At 31.7% G+C, this 21,996-nt stretch overlaps 1 protein-coding gene across 1 annotated transcript; it reads left to right on the forward strand.

Annotated features, from left to right (window-relative positions):
- The first annotated feature begins 4,641 nt into the window (after positions 1-4,641).
- LOC109124185 (uncharacterized) lies at positions 4,642-21,771 on the forward strand. Its single transcript, XM_059743395.1, has 12 exons — positions 4,642-4,738; positions 9,797-9,942; positions 10,893-11,006; positions 11,957-12,070; positions 14,738-14,851; positions 15,803-15,901; positions 16,853-16,966; positions 17,916-18,029; positions 18,979-19,092; positions 20,044-20,157; positions 21,148-21,219; positions 21,730-21,771. Exons 1-12 carry the CDS (start codon positions 4,642-4,644, stop codon positions 21,769-21,771), a joined length of 1,254 nt encoding a protein of 417 aa, XP_059599378.1.
- Positions 21,772-21,996: the final 225 nt, after the last annotated feature.

Here is a 21,996-nt window from a genome sequence, read left to right on the forward strand (position 1 = left end):
TTCATGTCAAAATACAATATTTATATTTAAACTATAGTATACAATATTTATATTTATAATTTTATACTACAATAAAATAATTATAATTAAATTAAGAAAAAAAATTGAAAAAAAATATGCATATCACATTAACAAAAAATATGCACATGAGTTTTTTTTGTTTATTTATTTTTATTTATTAAAATTTTCATGTCGAAAATACAATATTTATATTTAAAAAAAATTGCCAATGAGAGTTATGAGACAAGAATGGAAAAAAAATGCAGAAAAGTAAAGAAAAAAGAAAGATACCGAGGTCCCGGAAGGTATGTGACTATTTTTCCTCCGTTTCTTTGTCTTCTTCACTTTTCCACTGCACGTTTGAGGCTAGGGCACGATTTGGGAGTGGTGTTGGGTTTAAAAATACTAAAAAAGATGGTTAGAAGGGAAAACAGGGCCAAAACGGCGTCGTTTTGACCTGTTTTTTTTTTGTTTTTAAAAGGAATAGGCTCCCAAAATGATGTTGTTTTGGCCTATTCCTTTTAAAATTAAAATGGCCAAAACGACATCATTTTGGTCTCAAAATAAAAAAATAAAAATAAAAATTAAGGCTTCTCAGTCTTCAACCCTCTACAACCCGACACGACGACTAAAGAAGAGAATGAGAAGAAGAAGAAGAAAAAGAAGGGCATACTTAGCCGGAGGCAACCGTGTCGCGCCCTGCACGCCTAAGCGGTGCTTTCGTGAACGGGTATCGTGCCGCCTGAAGCCTAGGCGTGTCTTTCACAACTACGATGCATGCGTAGCACTCTGAGTGCTTCTCGTTTTCCTTCTCTCTGCATGTGTGCATACATTATAACTTCATTTGTTTTTCATAATCAAGTTTGACTTGTTAACCAAACTTTTATAAACTTTATGCAAAAATAATTATTTTAAAAAAAGATATTGGATGCATAAAACAAAATACATATAAATATTAAAATAATGATCATATTCTTACATTGATTCACTGATACCAATAACACTTTTGAAGTGAGATTGAGTCACCTTGTAAATTGTATTGTCAAGGTCTTCAACTCATAAACGTGACTCCCTTGCCTGAAGTTTCAAACAATCATAAACTTGCCTGAGAATAAATAAATATATATATATATATATATATATATAAGAGAGCAAACCAAACAACAAAATATAGATGAGTATCTTGAACATCCATGGATAGTAGTAATTTCAGAGACAATTACAAGGTTTAAAAGTCACAAAAATTTCTATTGTGGACACAAAAGCCTAGGAAAAAAGACATGGAGTTCAAAAAAACTTGGAAACTAATCATGGCTAGAACACGAAATGAAATGAAACAAAACTGTTCAAGAAAACAGAAAAGAACTAGTCATGCAGAACAAATTATGTCATCTCTTCCACTACTTGACTAAAAAATTTGTTATTCCTTTTTCCAATCCATTCTCTTAATACCATTTAAAAACTTGAACATTGTCTGATAGCTAGAGGTGTCCATTAGGTCGGGCCACCCATTTTGGCTCATGGCCCGACACAGCCAAACACTGTAGTAGGCTCGGTCGGCACAACCCAAAGAAACGGGTCGTGCTAGGCCTAAAGAAACAGCCCGCCGACCCACCATGCCAATCCACTTGGCCCTTTTAAACACTACAAGAAAAGAAGCCTTCATTGACAATTTTTCATTGTCAATGTAAGGTATATCTATGAAGGTAGGTTATTGTTCATATATGTTATCTATGCCAGTGACAAGAAAAGTTTAAAGGTAACTTAACATATACATATGTTAAGATTTTCTCTATTTTTACAAATGATGAAATCTTATTAGTATATGATATGTCAATGTTCTTTTCATATATGTTAGATTGGATTCAACTTATATCAAGATTACTTAATCCTATGTCAATGTTGACTCACTCTTTTGTTAAGATTAGTCCAACAAATGTCAAGGTTAGGTATCATATATGTCATGATTAACCCCACATATATCAAGGCTTTTAGATACATATGTTAAGGTTAGATTTTATATATATCATAATTGGCTTATATATGTCAATGTAGGGAATAAGTACAACTGTCAAGGTTTCCCTCGAAAAATTTTAAAATTATTTTTTAATATGAAAAATTGAACTTGTTGCCATGTATAATCAATTTGATATTATTTAAGAATGATAATGACAATCAAATTATCATGATTTTATATATAATCAAAACATATTTAATATACATTTAATTATTAATTAAAGCACAAATCAATGAACTTGTTTAAAGTTGTCCCCAATTTCTCTATATAGAAGAAACTCATATAATATAAAACGAAATTAAAAACACACTATAAGACAATATACATAAACTTAAATTAAGTTGCTCATGTATATATCTATAACCAAGTCTCTTGCCTCCATCTTGAAGCATTACTTTATAGGAAAGCCTTAAATTTCCAACACCCAAACTTTGAATCTGTAGCAAAAAATATAGAGCATATTAACAAATTAAAAAGAAAAATGTATAATGAGGAGCAATCAAATATCAAGCTTTATGAAGAATTTTAATAGCAAGCTAGCCACTACACCTTTATTAGACAATAATATATTATTTCTTAATAACACAGGTAAACAAACCAACTCTCAAATATTAAAATATTGATATAGCAAAAACATATGGAGGCTAAACCTAGGAGCAAAACCTAAAACAGAAATCATTTTAACCTAATGAAGTTATTGTTTTGATCCAACCTCAACCAAGATATTTAACTATTTTGATCATTATTATGATTTTTTAACCTAACACTTTCCCTGAAATGTCCAAGGTTTCCATCAAACTATACAAGTCAAAGATAGCCTACAAATCATGCACAAATGCTTCATTTGGTTGCTTAGAAAGACCAAGAAAAAAATGACAACACAACTAGCTATAGTTTACCAAGCTCTACAGAAAGGTACATGAAAAAAATAAATATGACATCATATTGAATGATGATAGGAAAAATAAATGAACAAATTTAGTAAGAACTAAAACAACTCCAAATTTATATAAATGCAAACTATACCTGGTTTCATCTAAAACTGCTCATTTAAGGTTTTTTTTTAATTATTTTTCCATACAAAAAGAACTTATCCTTATAAAATCTGAGGAACTTGTCTTTCCACATTTGGAGCTTGGAATTTGAGGACAATGAATTGTTGTTGATCACCAAAAAGCTGTTATGAACAACCCCACCAAAGCCAAAGAATGTGGGAAGCAAAACAACTCTAAAAACCAAAGCAACACATTTGCATGTCTAGAATTCAAATGGCAGTCAAAGAATCTCAAATGCTTACAACTTGACAAGTCCATTTGAGACTCAAAACCAAAAAACCCAGTAACTAAATATTTCAACTATCACATAATCCACACTTTTTCTTCAACAAATCACAAAGCAAACCAAAACATACCTAATAATTAAAGATCTAATATGTGAAAATTTTGAGGTTTTTGATCTCAAGTTTGATGTAGGTGAAACCAAAATCAACATAATCTTGATTCAATGATGTTCTACATGACCAAAAGAGGAAAATAGATTATTAGAATTTAACTAACAAGAACAAATAAAAAGATGAAATGTTACCATTTCCACACCTTCATTTAATCTATTGAAAGAGGCAAAAACCCATTTAAAGCCACAAAATTAAGTGCCTAGGGAAGAAGAACTCATTTGATTTGAAACCCAACAAGCATGTATTTATCAGTATTTTTACCGATTTTTCAAGAAATTTCCCAATATTTCCTACCAGTCCAGCCCGCGCATAGGATACAAAATCTGTCCATTTTTTTTTTTTTAAAAAAAAAAAACATAAGATGCTATTTGGTAATCTGATCATGATTTGCAGGCAAAAGTTGTGTTTTTCAACCTGACTCAAAAATCATGGATTTAGGGTTCATGAAATTTAAATCCAATAGCAGAAAAACAAAGAGACCCCTAGAACAGATCCAGAAAACACTATGAGCAAAAAAAAAAAAACAATTTTTTTTTGTTTTCCTTAGGGGTTTTGCATGGATTTTCTTGGAAATCAAACGAGGATGAATTTTCCCGAAAATCGAATGGATTATAGATTTTCTTGGGAATAAATAGGGGTTTTGCAAAGTGAAAACACAGGGAGCAAAAAAAAAAAAAAAAGCAATTTTTTTTTCATTGGGGGTTTTACACGGATTTTCTCAGAAATCAAACGAGGATGAATTTTCCCGGAAATCGAATGGGGAAAGGATTTTCTTGGGAATCAAACGGTGGTTTTGCAAAGAGAAAACACAGGAAGCAAAAAATAAAAATAAAAAAATTAATTTTTTTTTGTTTTCCTTGGGGGTTTTGTGTGGATTTTCTCGGAAATCAAATGAGAATGAATTTTCCCGGAAATCAAATGGGGGATGGATTTTCTTGAGAATCAAATGGGGGTTTTGCAAAGAGAAAACACAGGGAACAAAAAAAGAAGCATTTTTTTCCTTAGGGGTTTTGCATGGATTTTCTCGGATATCAAACAAGGATGAATTTTCCCGGAAATCAAATGGGGGATGGGTTTTCTTGGGAATCAAACGGGGGTTGCAAAAAAAAAAAAAAAACAATAATAATAACATGATTAGATTAGTACCTGCTAGGATTGAGAGTCGTAGAGAATGGCGGATTCTCTCGTTTGGAGAGCAACTTCAGAAAAGGGTTTCTTGATGCCTGATGCCCCAAGCGAGAGAAGCAGTGGCCCTTTTGATTTTTATAGTTAGTAGAGATAAAATAAAAAATAAAAAAATAATAATAAATGAAACAAATCATGAGAACAATTTTCCTCTCCCTATGTAAATAATTATTAATTACCCATCTTTATTTTGATTAAATCACATTGAAATTTTGTTTTTATGGACGATATTTTATGAATTAAAATTAATTTGATAAAATAAATTATTAATAATCTTAATTATTTAAATAAATTAATATCAATAGAAAAAGTTGTTACCACATATTTTTAATAAAATTTTAGAAATTAAATCTCAAATAAAATATTTTATATAAATTAATTTAATTTTTCATTAAAAATTTAATAAAACGTGTTTTAATAAAAATATTTTAATTTTTTAAATAAATATTGTCTTCAACAAGATGAGTTCCCTTCATCTAACAATATGGTGGAACTACATCAATCTTCATTTTGATACTAAGACTATTGCAATGTCATATGTATTATATTTATGTATAAATTATTTTTATTCAATAAAATCAAATATTTCTTAACTCAATTCTAACTTTATACACTTCCAAAATTTATATTTATTATTCTTAAAATTCAAATATCGAATTTATTAATATATCTCTGTCTACCGATGTTTTTGTTTTTTATCATATTTATATCAATTATATTTACAAAATAACTTTAAAATATGAATTCTTACTTATTTTATCATTTTTTGGAGTTTTTCTAAGCATTCCTATAAATTTTAAATAATTTTCGCTCCACCGATATTTGTCAAAAAATATCCACCGATATTTTTTCGATATTTCTCATATATCCGTAAAATTGAAGTACTGATATATTCGTAATTGTCGATATTTTCATTCTTGGTTTAGAGCAAAAAGTTTCAAACCCTAAGCTCTCAAAATGAATATCGGGTTTTGAGAAAATGAGGAGTGTTCTTTGTAAATACCACAAGGAACCTTGACAGGTAATTATAACATGATATCTTGACTGATTGCAACTCAAAAAGTGCTCTTTTATAGTTTGGAATTAACTAATTTGAAACACTTTTGAGTAGTAATTAATACATTTTAACTCAATTGGCACATTAACGGACCTAGCAAGGGTTATTGATCAGTTTTTGGCTAGTTTTGGTGTTTTTGGTAGCTTTTTTATCATTGAAGCAAGCCAAGAATGAGGAAGAATTTTGTGCAACCCTTAGCAATAGGTTTCTAAGCCAATCAAGAGATGCAAGGAAGAAAAACAGAGAGATGCGAAATCTTCGCATGCTATGCGAAATTCAAAATGAGAGCAGCTAAAGGACAAATTTAGAGCACTTCCTAGAGTCTATTGTATACATACTATATATCGTTTCAAAGCTCGGGAAGTCAGGAGTCTAATGATTTAAACGGTGTGTAAATCGGAGCTGAAATGAAGAAGTTATGGCCATTTGAAGACAACTGCACCAAGTTGGAGGGTCATTTCGCACCCTATGCGAAATTTCGCAAGCATTGCGAAATGACTACTGAGTGAAAGACAATTTCGCACCCTGTGCGAAATTTTTCAAGCTTTACGAAACCAAATGCTAAAGAGCCAAGCCAAAAATGAATTTCGCACACCATGCGAAATCTCTTTGTGTAATTTCCAGATATTTGTGTACCGACTCCGCTAGATTTTTATCTCCAGATATTTTATCTCTAGATTTTTATCTCCATATATTTTGTGTAATTCCCTATTTTCTCCTTGCAACCAACCAATGACAGGATTTCTTGGTTAGAAAGTTTAAAGGAGGGTTAAAAAGACCTCTCTATATATATCTCTTATATCTTGTAAAAGAAGAAAGGGGGATCGTAGTAAGAAATATATTTACAAAGCACTTGTTCTGCCTTTCCTTCGAATTTTTGTTTTCATTTTCTTTCTAGCCAAACATCCTCTGAGGCCTCAGAGGATGAGTGGCTAGACTTTTCATTTCTTAGACTAAAGGAAGCCAGGTAAGGGATCTGGATTCAAAAGTGGGAGTTTTCATTGATTTAAGTGAGGAAGGTTGTTACCCGTTAATGGTTTTTATTTTTATATTTAACTTAAAATCCCTTAAAATCACCTAGGCTAATACTTGGTAAGCTTTTCAGACTCCCTGGAGATCCATTAGTTATCTCTTGCGAGCCTCTGAGAGGTGGTTTAAAGGTAGGATTACCTAGAATGGCCAACACTTGGTAAGCTTTTTGAACACCCTGGAGACATCCATTAGTTATCTCTTGCGAGCCTTTGAAGGGTAATCCAAGGTTAAGATCACCTTGAATGGCCAATACTAGGTGAGAGGTACGAGCCATTGAAGATGATTCACAATGAAAGGTCTTTAGTGTTTGAAACCATTAATGGGAAGCAACTGCAGTTTTTCATCGACCAGTGGGATCAAATCTTGATTTCTAAATACACACCAGTTCAAGATAACCATTCTTTATGTTATTATCCCCAACGCGAGGAAAAGATCCGGAATCTCCCCTTTTTGTACAAGGAACCTGAACCCAGTGACCTAAAACTCCAAGAAACCTTTTCTTTGTAATTAATCTCAGTTACTATTCTTGGTTAACTTAAAACCAATCATTTTCAACCAAAATTATGTTTTCTTTTAAAGCTAACTCATAAAAGAAAAAACACCATTTTAGTACTTTAACTAATATCACGTGTGATATGAAAACCCATCCATGTGGACGATCCTAGAACCACTATACTACGCTAGCTATGTTACCCTAGTGTATGGTGAATTAGGTATATAAATTTTGTTGATAACTCCCGTTTGAGGACTAAATCAAATAGGTACACCAATTGGGGACAAATCATTGACTTATAATCCATAGGTCATTTAAGATAATTTTACTAGAATTAAAATGGCATATATATTTAAAATCATACCTTGACTTTTGATTTTATGTCAAGCTAGCCACATTATATAAGTACCTTGACATATGAACATACTAACTATACATTGACTTATAAATTATCTGTCAAGATTCTATTATATAAGTCATGAAAGAATTCAACAAAATTTTATATATGTCATTATTGGTTTAAACAAGTTGTATATGTCATAGTTGTTCATTTAAATAGGCAATATTGACACATATCACCTTAAGTCAAGATAATATATGTCAATAATGACCTTTTTTCTTGTTGTGAAATTTCACTTTTCACTTTTTACTTTTTACTTTTTACTTTTATTACATGTCAAATGTTTATAATACCCCTCTCAATAACTATATAATGGCTAGTTTGAGGGGTAAAAAAGTAAATCAATAGCTATTTTTACTTTTTTCATGTCAAGTGTCTATATTACCCCTCTCAACAACTATATAACATCTAGTTTAAATGATAAATAAGTAAATCACTCACTAATAATATTTTTATGTCAAATATCTATAATACCCCTCTCAACAACTATATAACAACTAGTTTTAGGGGTAAATAAGTAAATGACTCACCAATACTCCTCCATAAATACCCTTCATTTTAATTCTTTCTCTATTCTCCCTCTTTATATAGTTTACAATTCTCTCTAATTTCTCTTTATATAATAACTATGAAATTCTCTCAAGTGGTAAAGATATCTACTAACTCTACAAGTGGTCATCATTCACAAGATTGAGGTATTTATATTTAGTTATTTCATTTATTTATTTTAATTCTATATATTTAATTTAATTGTTCTCTTTCTTTTACCTTATTTTTTTCCTCTAAAATAATTTCAACCACTTCAACCATCTTTCCTATTTAGATAATTTTTTGTTGTGATTCTATTTTATCCTTATTTTAATATTACATTTACCAAATTGTCATTTCTTTTTTTCACCATTAAGAATGACCTTCGTATAAATTCAGCAAACTCCAAGCCCTCTTTTCCTTCTAAGAAACTACCACTTATGCCCAGTGCCCCATCACTTGCACCATTTTTGCACGTAGTAAAATGATTAAATAAAATGAAAATCCTTACTTTTATATTATATTTACCAAATTGTCATTCTTTTTGTTCACCATTAAGAATGACATTCGTATAATTTTAGTAAACTACAAACCCTCTTTTCCTATTTAGAAACAACAACTTATGCCCAGTGTTCCCATCACTTGCACCATTTTTGCACGCAATAAAATAATTAAAAAAAATTCAAATCCTTATTTTTATATTATATTTACCAAATTTTCATTCCTTTTGTTCACCATTAAGAATGACATTCGTATAAATTTAGCAAACTCCAAATCCACTTTTCCTTCTAAGAAACTACCACTTATGACCAGTGCCCCATCACTTGCACCATTTTCGCATGCAGTAAAATGATTAAACAAAATGAAAATCCTTATTTTTATATTATATTTACCAAATCATCATTCCTTTTCTTCACCATTAAGAATAACATTCGTATAATTTCAGCAAACTCCAAACCCTTTTTTCTTACTTAGAAACTACCACTTATACCTAGTGCCCCATCACTTGCACCATTTTTGCACGCAGTAAAATAATTTTTTTAAAAATGAAAATCCTTATTTTTATATTATATTTACCAAATTGTCATTCATTTTGTTCACCATTAAGAATGACATTCAATAATTTCAACAAACTCCAAACTCTTTTTTCCTACTTAAAAACTATCACTTATGCCCAATGCCCCATCACTACTTAATGAAAAATTTGTTGTTCCTTTTCACAGACAATTACAAGGTTTAAAAGGCAAAAACACGAAATGAAATGAAACAGAATAGTATAACTAGTCATGCAGAACAGATTAGAACTAGTCATGTAGAACAGATTCTGTCGTCTTCTCCACTACTTTTGTTGTTCCTTTTTCCGAGTCATTTTCTTGATACCTTTTCAAAACCTAAAAACGAAAGGATAGAATAGGAAAAAATGATTAAAATAGAACAAGTAAAACACAAAAATAGATCAAAATGAAAAGAAAAACAAATTGAAAAGAAAGCTTACCTGCTTAAATTCTTCTATGATCATTATGGTATTCAATGAGATGCAAGTGGTATTTAGCTTTATCGGGAAATGCTCGCCCACACTTGTCGTGTCATATAAAGAAATAGGTTTTGTGATAGTTTTTATTGTGAGTGAGTCGAGCTTTCTCTTTTGTTTTCATGCTCATATGGCAATGGGGACATTGCTCCTCTTCCGCCTTTGCTGGAGGAGGAGGAACAAAAGGTGGAGGATGGAAAGGTGGATTCATCGGTAGAGGATGGGAATGTGGATTCATCGGTTGAGGTATTTATATTTAGTTATTTCATTTATTTATTTTAATTCTATATATTTAATTTAATTTTTCTCTTTCTTTTACCTTATTTTTTTCCTCTAAAATAATTTTAGTCACTTCAACCATCTTTCCTATTTAGATACTTTTTTGTTGTGATTTTATTTTATCCTTATTTTAATATTATATTTACCAAATCGTCATTCCTTTTGTTCACCATTAAGAATAACATTCGTATAATTTCAGCAAACTCAAAACCCTTTTTTCTTACTTAGAAACTACCACCTATGCCTAGTCCCCCATCACTTGCACCAATTGTACACGCAATAAAATAATTTTTAAAAACATGAAAATCCTTATTTTTATATAATATTTATCAAACTGTCATTCATTTTGTTCACCATTAAGAATGACATTCGTATTATTTCGGCAAACTCCAAACTCATTTTTCCAACTTAAAAACTATGACTTATGCCCAATGCCCCATCACCACTTAATGAAAAATTTGTTGTTCCTTTTCACAGACAATTACAAGGTTCAAAAGGCAAGAACACGAAATCAAATGAAACAGAATAGTAGAACTAGTTATGTAGAACATATTAGAACTAGTCATATAGAACAGATTCTGTCGTCTCCTCCACTACTTTTGTTGTTTCTTTTTCCGATTCATTCTCTTGATACCTTTTCAGAACCTAAAGACGGATGGATAGAATGGGAAGAAAGGATTAAAAAAAAACCAGTAAAACACAAAAATAGATCAAAATGAAAAGAAAAACAAATTGAAAAGAAAGTTTACCTGCTTAAAATCTTCTATGATCATTATGGTATTCAATGAGATGCAAGTGGTATTTAGCTTTATCTGGAAATGTTCACCCACACTTGTCGTGTCAGCAAAAGAAATAGGTTTTGTGATAGTTTTTATTGTGAGTGAGTCGAGCTTTCTTTGTTGTTTTCACGCTCATAGGGCAATGGGGACATTTCTCCGGCTCCGCCTTTGCTGGAGGAAGAGGAACAGAAGGTGGAGGATGGAAAGGTGGATTCATCGGTAGAGGATGAGAATGTGGATTCATCGGTTCAGGTATTTATATTTAGTTATTTCATTTATTTATTTTAATTCTATATATTTAATTTAATTGTTCTCTTTCTTTTACCTTATTTTTTTCCTCTAAAATAATTTTAGTCACTCCCACTATCTTTCCTATTTAGATATTTTTTTGTTGTGATTTTATTTTATCCTTATTTTTATATTATATTTACCAAATCGTCATTCCTTTTGCTCACCATTAAAAATAACATTCGTATAATTTCAGCAAACTCTAAACCCTTTTTTCTTACATAGAAACTACCACTTATGCCTAGTGCCCCATCACTTGCACCAATTGTACAAGCAGTAAAATAATTTTTTAAAAAATGAAAATCCTTATTTTTATATTATATTTATCAAATTGTCATTCATTTTGTTCACCATTAAGAATGACATTCGTATAATTTCGGCAAACTCCAAACTCTTTTAACCAACTTAAAAACTATCACTTATGCCCAATGCCCCATCACTCCTTAATTAAAAATTTGTTATTCCTTTTCACAGACAACTACAAGGTTCAAAAGGGAAGAAAACGAAATGAAATGAAACAAAATAGTAGAACAAGTCATGCAGAACAGATTACAACTAGTCATGTAGAACAGATTCTGTCGTCTTCTTCACAACTTTTGTTGTTCCTTTTTCCGAGTCATTCTCTTGACACCTTTTCAGAACCTAAAAACGGATGGATAGAATGGGAAAAAAGGTTTAAAACAGAACAAGTAAAACACAAAAATAGATAAAAATGAAAAGAAAAACAAATTGAAAAGAAAGTTTACCTGTTTAAATTCTTTTATGATCATTATGGTATTCAATGAGATGCAAGTGGTATTTAGCTTTATAAGGAAATGCTCGCCCACACTTGTCGTGTCAGCAAAAGAAATAGGTTTTGTGATAGTTTTTATTATGAGTGAGTCAAGCTTTCTCTGTTGTTTTTATGCTCATAGGGCAATGGGGTCATTGCTCCTGCTCCGCCTTTGCTGGAGGAAGAGGAACAAAAGGTGGAGGTTGGAAAGGTGGATTCATCGGTAGAGGATGGGAATGTGGATTCATCAGTTGAGGTATTTATATTTAGTTATTTCATTTATTTATTTTAATTCTATATATTTAATTTAATTTTTCTCTTTCTTTTACCTTATTTTTTTCCTCTAAAATAATTTTAGTCACTTCAACCATATTTCCTATTTAGATACTTTTTTGTTGTGATTTTATTTTATCCTTATTTTTATATTATATTTACCAAATCGTCATTCCTTTTGTTCACCATTAAGAATAACATTCGTATAATTTCAGCAAACTCCAAACCCTTCTTTCTTACTTAGAAACTACCACTTATGCCTAGTCCCCCATCACTTGCACCAATTGTACACGCAGTAAAATAATTTAAAAAAAAATGAAAATCCTTATTTTTCTACAATATTTATCAAATTGTCTTTCATTTTGTTCACCATTAAGAGTGACATTCGTATAATTTCGGCAAACACCAAACTCTTTCATCCAACTGAAAAACTATCACTTATGCCCAATGCCCCATCACTACTTAATGAAAAATTTGTTGTTCTTTTTCACAGACAATTACAAGGTTCAAAAGGCAAGAACACGAAATCAAATGAAACAGAATAGTAGCTGATTACTACCAAAAAGTGCTATTTTGTAGACCTAATTATAATGGTTTTAAGCACCTTTGAGTAGTAATCATATTCATTTAACCCAATTAATTCATTAAGGTCCTTAGTAATTGGTTTTAACCATTTTGTGGCAAGTTTACATGTTTATATCAGCTTGTGAATCAATTCAAGCATGCCAAATGATAGAGGAGCTACTTGGACAAGTTATGGCAAAGCTTTTGGAAGCTCAAATTCATGAAGAACCAAGCTTTGGAGCTCCATAGCCCTTTGCCAAATTCGTTCAAAGTATGCAAGGAAAGAACAATGGAGAAGAGGAAAGCAAAGTAAAGAGAAGCAAGGAGGAAAACAGAGGACAACAGCTGCAGTCTTCTTTGGCACTTTTGGAGTACTTTCCGAAGTCCATTTTTTACATGCTATATACCGTTTCAAATCTCAGGAAGTCAAGAATCCAACGCTTCAAACCGTATACGATTTGGAGCTGAAATGAGGAAGATATGGCCTTCGGAAGAAAACTGCTCCAGGGGCGTGCGAAATTTTCGCACAACACCTTCCAAATTCGCACACCCCCTTGCATGGTGCGAATTTTCCCCTGTTTCTGCCGACTCCACACGAGATCTTTTCTTTTGGATATTTTTGTATAAATTTCCATTCTTCTCCTTGTAATCCACCACTCATGTAATTTCTTAGCTAGGAAGGTTGGAAAAACTTCTCTATATATATTCCCTTGCATCCATTGTAATAGATATCGATCAATATATAGAATATACAGAGCCTTGCTCTGTTTTTCTCTCTTCTCCTATTCTTCCCCATTTCTATTTTCTTAGTAGCCAAACAGCCTCTGAGGGCTTTTCCTCAAAGGATGATTGGCTAAAACTTTTAGTTTCTCAAAGTATGGATGTTATGTGATGGCTTGGATGCAATCCCCATGGAAATTTCTCGCACCCGGAAGGTAAGGTAGACGTTTTTTCATTAATGGTTCATTAATGCAAAGTTTGGTTTTTATTTCCTTTGGACAACTTCCAACGGCCAATACTTGATAAGCTTTTGGATTTCTATCCATTAGTTATCTCCTACGAGCTATTGGAAGGTGAGGTTTTCAATTCCAAGTTTTGCATTAATCCGTTAGAACCAATTTCAATGGCCATTGAAAGGTGAGTTTATCACTTGGAATGACTTTGAGTTGCCAATATTTGGTAAGCTTTTGGCTTTAGACCATTAGTTATCTCTTACGAGCCATTCAAAGGAAGTCTAAGGTGAATAACCATTGATGAAATTTACTACCATCTGTTTTGCCATTTTAAAGGATTAAAACTTGATTTGCTAAATCCATACCGGTTCGGGAAGCAAGCATCACCATAGTTGCAACCCCAACGCGAGGAGCCTATCCTGAGATTTCCAATTTGCATAAGAGCCAGAGCATAGCTATCCTATCTTTGAGAAACTTGTTTTTACACCCTTTCATTTTAGTCTTTAATGTTAGCTTAGATTAGTTTAAATCTTTCTAAAACATTTACATCTTCTTTTAAAGCTAACATCCATAAGAAAATCACCTATTTTCCTAATTTGAATATCACTTGTGTTTGCGAAAACCCTTCCCAGTGAACGATCCTAGAACCACTATGCTATAGTAGCTTGGCTACTTTAGTAATAGTATTCAAGGTATAAATTTTGTTGATACGCCTTTAAAGCTAAGCTACCATGAGTCGCATCAGTAGCAGTAGTCATGCAGAACATATTAGAACTAGTCATGTAGAAGAGATTCTGTCGTCCCCTCCACTACTTTTGTTGTTCCTCTTTCCGAGTCATTCTCTTGATACCTTTTCAGAACCTAAAAACGGATGGATAGAATGGGAAAAAAGGATTAAAACAGAACAAGTAAAACACAAAAATAGATCAAAATGAAAAGAAAAACAAATTGAAAAGAAATTCTACCTGCTCAAATTCTTCTATGATCATTATGGTATTCAATGAGATGCAAGTGGTATTTAGCTTTATCGGGAAATGCTCGCCCACACTTGTCGTGTCAGCAAAAGAAATAGGTTTTGTTATAGTTTTTATTGTGAGTGAGTCGAGCTTTCTCTTTTGTTTTCATGCTCATAGGGCAATGGGGACATTGCTCCTGCTCCGCATTTGCTGGAGGAGGAGGAACAGAAGGTGGAGGATGGAAAGGTGGATTCATCGGTAGAGGATGGGAATGTGGATTCATCGGTTCAAGTATTTATATTTAGTTATTTCATTTATTTATTTTAATTCTATATATTTAATTTAATTGTTCTCTTTCTTTTACCTTATTTTTTTCCTCTAAAATAATTTTAGTCACTCCAACTATCTTTCCTATTTAGATACTTTTTTGTTGTGATTTTATTTTATCCTTATTTTTATTTTATATTTACCAAATCGTCATTCCTTTTGTTCACCATTAAGAATAACATTCGTATAATTTCAGCAAACTCCAAACCGTTTTTTCTTACTTAGAAACTAACACTTATGCCTAGTGTCCCATCACTTGCACCATTTTTGCACGCTGTAAAATAATTTAAAAAAAAATGAAAATCCTTATTTTTATATTATATTTACCAAATTGTCATTCATTTTGTTCACCATTAAGAATGACATTCGTATAATTTCAGTAAACTCCAAACTCTTTTGTCCTACTTAAAAACTATCACTTATGCCCAATGCCCCATCACTACTTAATGAAAATTTTTTTGTTCCTTTGCACAGACAATTACAAGGTTCAAAAGGCAAGAACACGAAATGAAATGAAACAGAATAGTAGAACTAGTCATGCAAAAACAGATTAGAATTAGTCATGTAGAACAGATTATGTCGTCTCCTCGACTAATTTTGTTATTCCTTTTTCCGAGTCATTGTCTTGATACCTTTTCAAAACCTAAAAACGGATGGATAGAATGGGAAAAAAGGATTAAAACAGAACAGGTAAAACACAAAAATAATTAAGAATGAAAACAAAAACAAATTGAAAAGAAAGTTTACCTGCTTAAATTCTTCTTTGATCATTATGGTATTCAATGAGATGCAAGTGGTATTTAGCTTTATCCGGAAATGCTCGCCCACACTTGTCGTGTCAGCAAAAGAAATAGGTTTTGTGATAGTTTTTATTGTGAGTGAGTCGAGCTTTCTCTGTTGTTTTTATGCTCATAGGACAATGGGGACATTGCTCCTGCTCCGCCTTTGCTGGAGGAAGAGGAACAAAAGGTGGATTCCTCGGTAGAGGATGGGAATGTGGATTCATCGGTTGAGGTATTTATATTTAGTTATTTCATTTATTTATTTTAAGTCTATATATTTAATTTAATTTTTCTCTTTCTTTTACCTTATTTTTTTCCTCTAAAATAATTTTAGTCACTTTAACCATCTTTCCTATTTAGATACTTTTTTGTTGTGATTTTATTTTATCCTTATTTTTATATTATATTCACCAAATCGTCATTCCTTTTTTTCACCATTAAGAATAACATTCGTATAATTTCAGCAAACTCCAAACCCTTTTTTCATACTTAGAAACTACCACTTATGCCTAGTCCCCCATCACTTGCACCAATTGTACACGCAGTAAAATAATTTTTAAAAAAATGAAAATCCTTATTTTTATATAATATTTATCAAATTGTCATTCATTTTGTTCACCATTAAGAATGACATTTGTATAATTTCGGCAAACTCCAAACTCTTTCGTCCAACTTAAAAACTATCACTTATGCCCAATGCCCCATCACTACTTAATGAAAAATTTGTTGTTGCTTTTCACAGACAATTACAAGGTTCAAAAGGCAAGAACACGAAATGAAATGAAACAGAATAGTAGAACTTGTCATGCAAAAACATATTAGAACTAGTCATGTAGAAGAGATTCTGTCGTCTCCTCCACTACTTTTGTTGTTCCTCTTTCCGAGTCATTCTCTTGATACCTTTTCAGAACCTAAAAACGGATGGATAGAATGGGAAAAAAGGATAAAAACAGAACAAGTAAAACACAAAAATAGATCAAAATGAAAAGAAAAACAAATTGAAAAGAAAGTCTACCTGCTCAAATTCTTCTATGATCATTATGGTATTCAATGAGATGCAAGTGGTATTTAGCTGTATCAAGAAATGCTTGCCCACACTTGTCGTGTCAGCAAAAGAAATAGGTTTTGTTATAGTTTTTATTGTGAGTGAGTCAAGCTTTCTCTGTTGTTTTCATGCTCATAGGGCAATGAGGACATTCCTCCTGCTCCGTCTTTGCTGGAGGAGGAGGAACAGAAGGTGGATGATGGAAAGATGGATTCATCGGTAGAGGATGGGAATGTGGATTCATCGCTTGAGGTATTTCTATTTAGTTATTTCATTTTTTATTTTAATTCTATATATTTAATTTAATTGTTCTATTTATTTTACCTTAGTTTTTTCCTCTAAAATAATTTTAGTCACTTCAACCATCTTTCCTATTTAGATACTTTTTTGTTGTGATTTTATTTTATCCTTATTTTTATTTTATATTTACCAGATCGTCATTCCTTTTGTTCGCCATTAAGAATAACATTCGTATAATTTCAGCAAACTCCAAACCCTTTTTTCTTACTTAGAAACTAACACTTATGCCTAGTGTCCCATCACTTGCACCATTTTTGCACGCTGTAAAATAATTTAAAAAAAATGAAAATCCTTATTTTTATATTATATTTACCAAATTGTCATTCATTTTGTTCACCATTCAGAATGACATTCATATAATTTTAGCAAACTCCAAACTCTTTTGTCCTACTTAAAAACTATCACTTATGCCCAATGCCCCATCACTACTTAATGAAAAATTTGTTGTTCCATTGCACAGACAATTACAAGGTTCAAAAGGCAAGAACACGAAATGAAATGAAACAGAATAGTAGAACTAGTCATGCAAAAACAGATTAGAATTAGTCATGTAGAACAGATTTTGTCGTCTCCTCGACTAATTTTGTTATTCCTTTTTCCGAGTCATTCTCTTGATACCTTTTCAAAACCTAAAAGCGGATGGATAGAATGGGAAAAAAGGATTAAAACGGAACAGGTAAAACACAAAAATAATTCAGAATGAAAAAAAAAACAAATTGAAAAGAAAGTTTACCTGCTTAAATTCTTCTTTGATCATTATGGTATTCAATGAGATGCAAGTGGTATTTATCTTTATCCGGAAAAGCTTGCCCACAGTTGTCGTGTCAGCAAAAGAAATAGGTTTTGTTATAGTTTTTATTGTGAGTGAGTCGAGCTTTCTCTTTTGTTTTCATGCTCATAGGGCAATGGGGACATTGCTCCTGCTCCGCCTTTGCTGCAGGAGGAGGAACATAAGGTGGATGATGGAAAGGTGGATTCATCGGTAGAGGATGGGAATGTGGATTCATCGGTTGAGGTATTTCTATTTAGTTATTTCATTTTTTATTTTAATTCTATATATTTAATTTAATTGTTCTCTTTATTTTACCTTAGTTTTTTCCTCTAAAATAATTTTAGTCACTTCAACCATCTTTCCTATTTAAATACTTTTTTGTTGTGATTTTATTTTATCCTTATTTTTATTTTATATTTACCAAATCGTCATTCCTTTTGTTCACCATTAAGAATAACATTCGTATAATTTCAGGAAACTCCAAACCCTTTTTTCTTACTTAGAATCTACCACTTATGCCTAGTGTCCCATCACTTGCACCATTTTTGCACGCTGTCAAATAATTTAAAAAAAAATGAAAATCCTTATTTTTATATTATATTTACCAAATTGTCATTCATTTTGTTCACCATTAAGAATGACATTCGTATAATTTTAGCAAACTCCAAACTCTTTAGTCCTACTTAAAAACTATCACTTATGCCCAATGCCCCATCACTACTTAATGAAAAATTTGTTGTTCCTTTGCACAGACAATTACAAGGTTCAAAAGGCAAGAACACGAAATGAAATGAAACAGAATAGTAGAACTAGTCATGTAGAACATATTAGAACTAGTCATGTAGAACAGATTCTGTCGTCTCCTCGACTACTTTTGTTATTCCTTTTTCCGAGTCATTCTCTTGATACCTTTTCGAAACCTAAAAACGGATGGATAGAAAAGGAAAAAAGGATGAAAACAGAACAGGTAAAACACAAAAATAATTCGGAATGAAAAAAAAAACAAATTGAAAAGAAAGTTTACCCTCTTAAATTCTTCTATGATCATTATGGTATTCAATGAGATGCAAGTGGTATTTAGCTTTATCCGGAAATGCTTGCCCACACTTGTCGTGTCAGCAAAAGAAATAGGTTTTGTGATAGTTTTTATTGTGAGTGAGTCGAGCTTTCTCTTTTGTTTTCATGCTCATAGGGCAATGGGGACATTGCTCCTGCTCCGCCTTTGCTGCAGGAGGAGGAACATAAGGTGGAGGATGGAAAGGTGGATTCATCGGTAGAGGATGGGAATGTGGATTCACCGGTTGAGGTATTTCTATTTAGTTATTTCATTTTTTATTTTAATTCTATATATTTAATTTAATTGTTCTCTTTATTTTACCTAGGTTTCTTCCTCTAAAATAATTTTAGTCACTTCAACCATCTTTCCTATTTAGATACTTTTTTGTTGTGATTTTATTTTATCCTTTTTTTTTATTTTATATTTACCAAATCGTCATTCCTTTTGTTCACCATTAAGAATAACATTCGTATAATTTCAGCAAACTCCAAACCCTTTTTTCTTACTTAGAAACTAACACTTATGCCTAGTGTCCCATCACTTGCACCATTTTTGCACGCTGTAAAATAATTTAAAAAAAAAATGAAAATCCTTATTTTTATATTATATTTACCAAATTGTCATTCATTTTGTTCACCATTAAGAATGACGTTCGTATAATTTTAGCAAACTCCAAACTCTTTTGTCCTACTTAAAAACTATCACTTATGCCCAATGCCCCATCACTACTTAATGAAAAATTTGTTGTTCCTTTCCACAGACAATTACAAGGTTCAAAAGGCAAGAACACGAAATGAAATGAAACAGAATAGTAGAACTAGTCATGCAGAACATATTAGAACTAGTCATGTAGAACAGATTCTGTCGTCTCCTCGACTACTTTTGTTATTCCTTTTTCCGAGTCATTCTCTTGATACCTTTTCGAAACCTAAAAACGGATGGATAGAAAAGGAAAAAAGGATGAAAACAGAACAGGTAAAACACAAAAATAATTCAGAATGAAAAAAAAAACAAATTGAAAAGAAAGTTTACCCTCTTAAATTCTTCTATGATCATTATGGTATTCAATGAGATGCAAGTGGTATTTAGCTTTATCCGGAAATGCTCGCCCACACTTGTCGTGTCAGCCAAAGAAATAGGTTTTGTGATAGTTTTTATTGTGAGTGAGTCGAGCTTTCCATGTTGTTTTCATGCTCATAGGGCAATGGAGACATTGCTCCTGCTCCGCCTTTGCTGGAGGAGGAGGAACATAAGGTGGACGATGAAAAAGTGGATTCATCGGTAGAGGATGGGAATGTGGATTCATCGGTTGAGGTATTTCTATTTAGTTATTTCATTTTTTATTTTAATTCTATATATTTAATTTTATTGTTCTCTTTATTTTACCTTACTTTTTACCACTAAAATAATTTTAGTCACTTCAACCATCTTTCCTATTTAGATACTTTTTTGTTGTGATTTTATTTTATCCTTATTTTTTTTTAATATTTACCAAATCGTCATTCCTTTTGTTCACCATTAAGAATAACATTCGTATAATTTCAGCAAACTCCAAACCCTTTTTTCTTACATAGAAACTACCACTTATGCCTAGTGTCCCATCATTTGCACCATTTTTGCACGCTGTAAAAGAATTTAAAAAAAATGAAAATCCTTATTTTTATATTATATTTACCAAACTGTCATTCATTTTGTTCACCATTAAGAATGACATTCGTATAATTTTAGCAAACTCCAAACTCTTTTGTCCTACTTAAAAACTATCACTTATGCCCAATGCCCCATCACTACTTAATGAAAAATTTGTTGTTCCTTTGCATAGACAATTACAAGGTTCAAAAGGCAAGAACACGAAATGAAATGAAACAGAATAGTAGAACTAGTCATGCAGAACAGATTTGAACTAGTCATGTAGAACAGATTCTGTCGTCTCCTCGACTACTTTTGTTATTCCTTTTTCCGAGTCATTCTCTTGATACCTTTTCAAAACCTAAAAACGGATGGATAGAATGGGAAAAAAGGATTAAAACAGAACAGGTAAAGCACAAAAATGATTCAGAATGAAAAAAAAAACAAATTGAAAAGAAAGCTTACCTGCTTAAATTCTTCTATGACCATTATGGTATTCAATGAGATGCAAGTGGTATTTAGCTTTATCCGGAAATGCTCGCCCACACTTGTCGTGTCATATAAAGAAATAGGTTTTGTGATAGTTTTTATTGTGAGTGAGTCGAGCTTTTTCTTTTGTTTTGATGCTCATATGGCAATGGGGACATTGCTCCTCTTCCACCTTTGCTGGAGGAGGAGGAACAAAAGGTAGAGGATGGAAAGGTGGATTCATCGGTAGAGGATGGGAACGTGGATTCATCGGTTGAGGTATTTATATTTTGTTATTTCATTTATTTATTTTAATTCTATATATTTAATTTAATTTTTCTCTTTCTTTTACCTTATTTTTTTCCTCTAAAATAATTTTAGTCACTTCAACCATCTTTCCTATTTAGATACTTTTTTGTTGTGATTTTATATTATCCTTATTTTAATATTATATTTACCAAATCGTCATTCCTTTTTTTCACCATTAAGAATAACATTCGTATAATTTCGGCAAACTCAAAACCCTTTTTTCTTACTTAGAAACTACCACTTATGCCTAGTCTCCCATCACTTGCTCCAATTGTACACGCAGTAAAATAATTTAAAAAAAAATGAAAATCCTTCTTTTTATATAATATTTATCAAATTGTCATTCATTTTGTTCACCATTAAGAATGACATTCGTATAATTTCGGCAAACTCCAAACTCTTTCGTCCAACTTAAAAACTATCACTTATGCCCAATGCCCCATCACTACTTAATGAAAAATTTGTTGTTCCTTTTCACAGACAATTACAAGGTTCAAAAGGCAAGAACATGAAATCAAATGAAACAGAATAGTAGAACTAGTCATGTAGAACAGATTAGAACTAGTCATGTAGAACAGATTTTGTCGTCTCCTCCACTACTTTTGTTGTTCCTCTTTCCGAGTCATTCTCTTGATACCTTTTCAAAACCTAAAAACGGATGGATAGAATGGGAAAAAAAGATTAAAACAGAACAAGTAAAGCACAATAATAGATCAAAATGAAAAGAAAAACAAATTGAAAAAAAAT

Source organism: Vitis vinifera, chromosome 16, assembly GCF_030704535.1.
Source record: "Vitis vinifera cultivar Pinot Noir 40024 chromosome 16, ASM3070453v1".
In the NCBI taxonomy this organism is placed as follows: Eukaryota; Viridiplantae; Streptophyta; class Magnoliopsida; order Vitales; family Vitaceae; genus Vitis; species Vitis vinifera.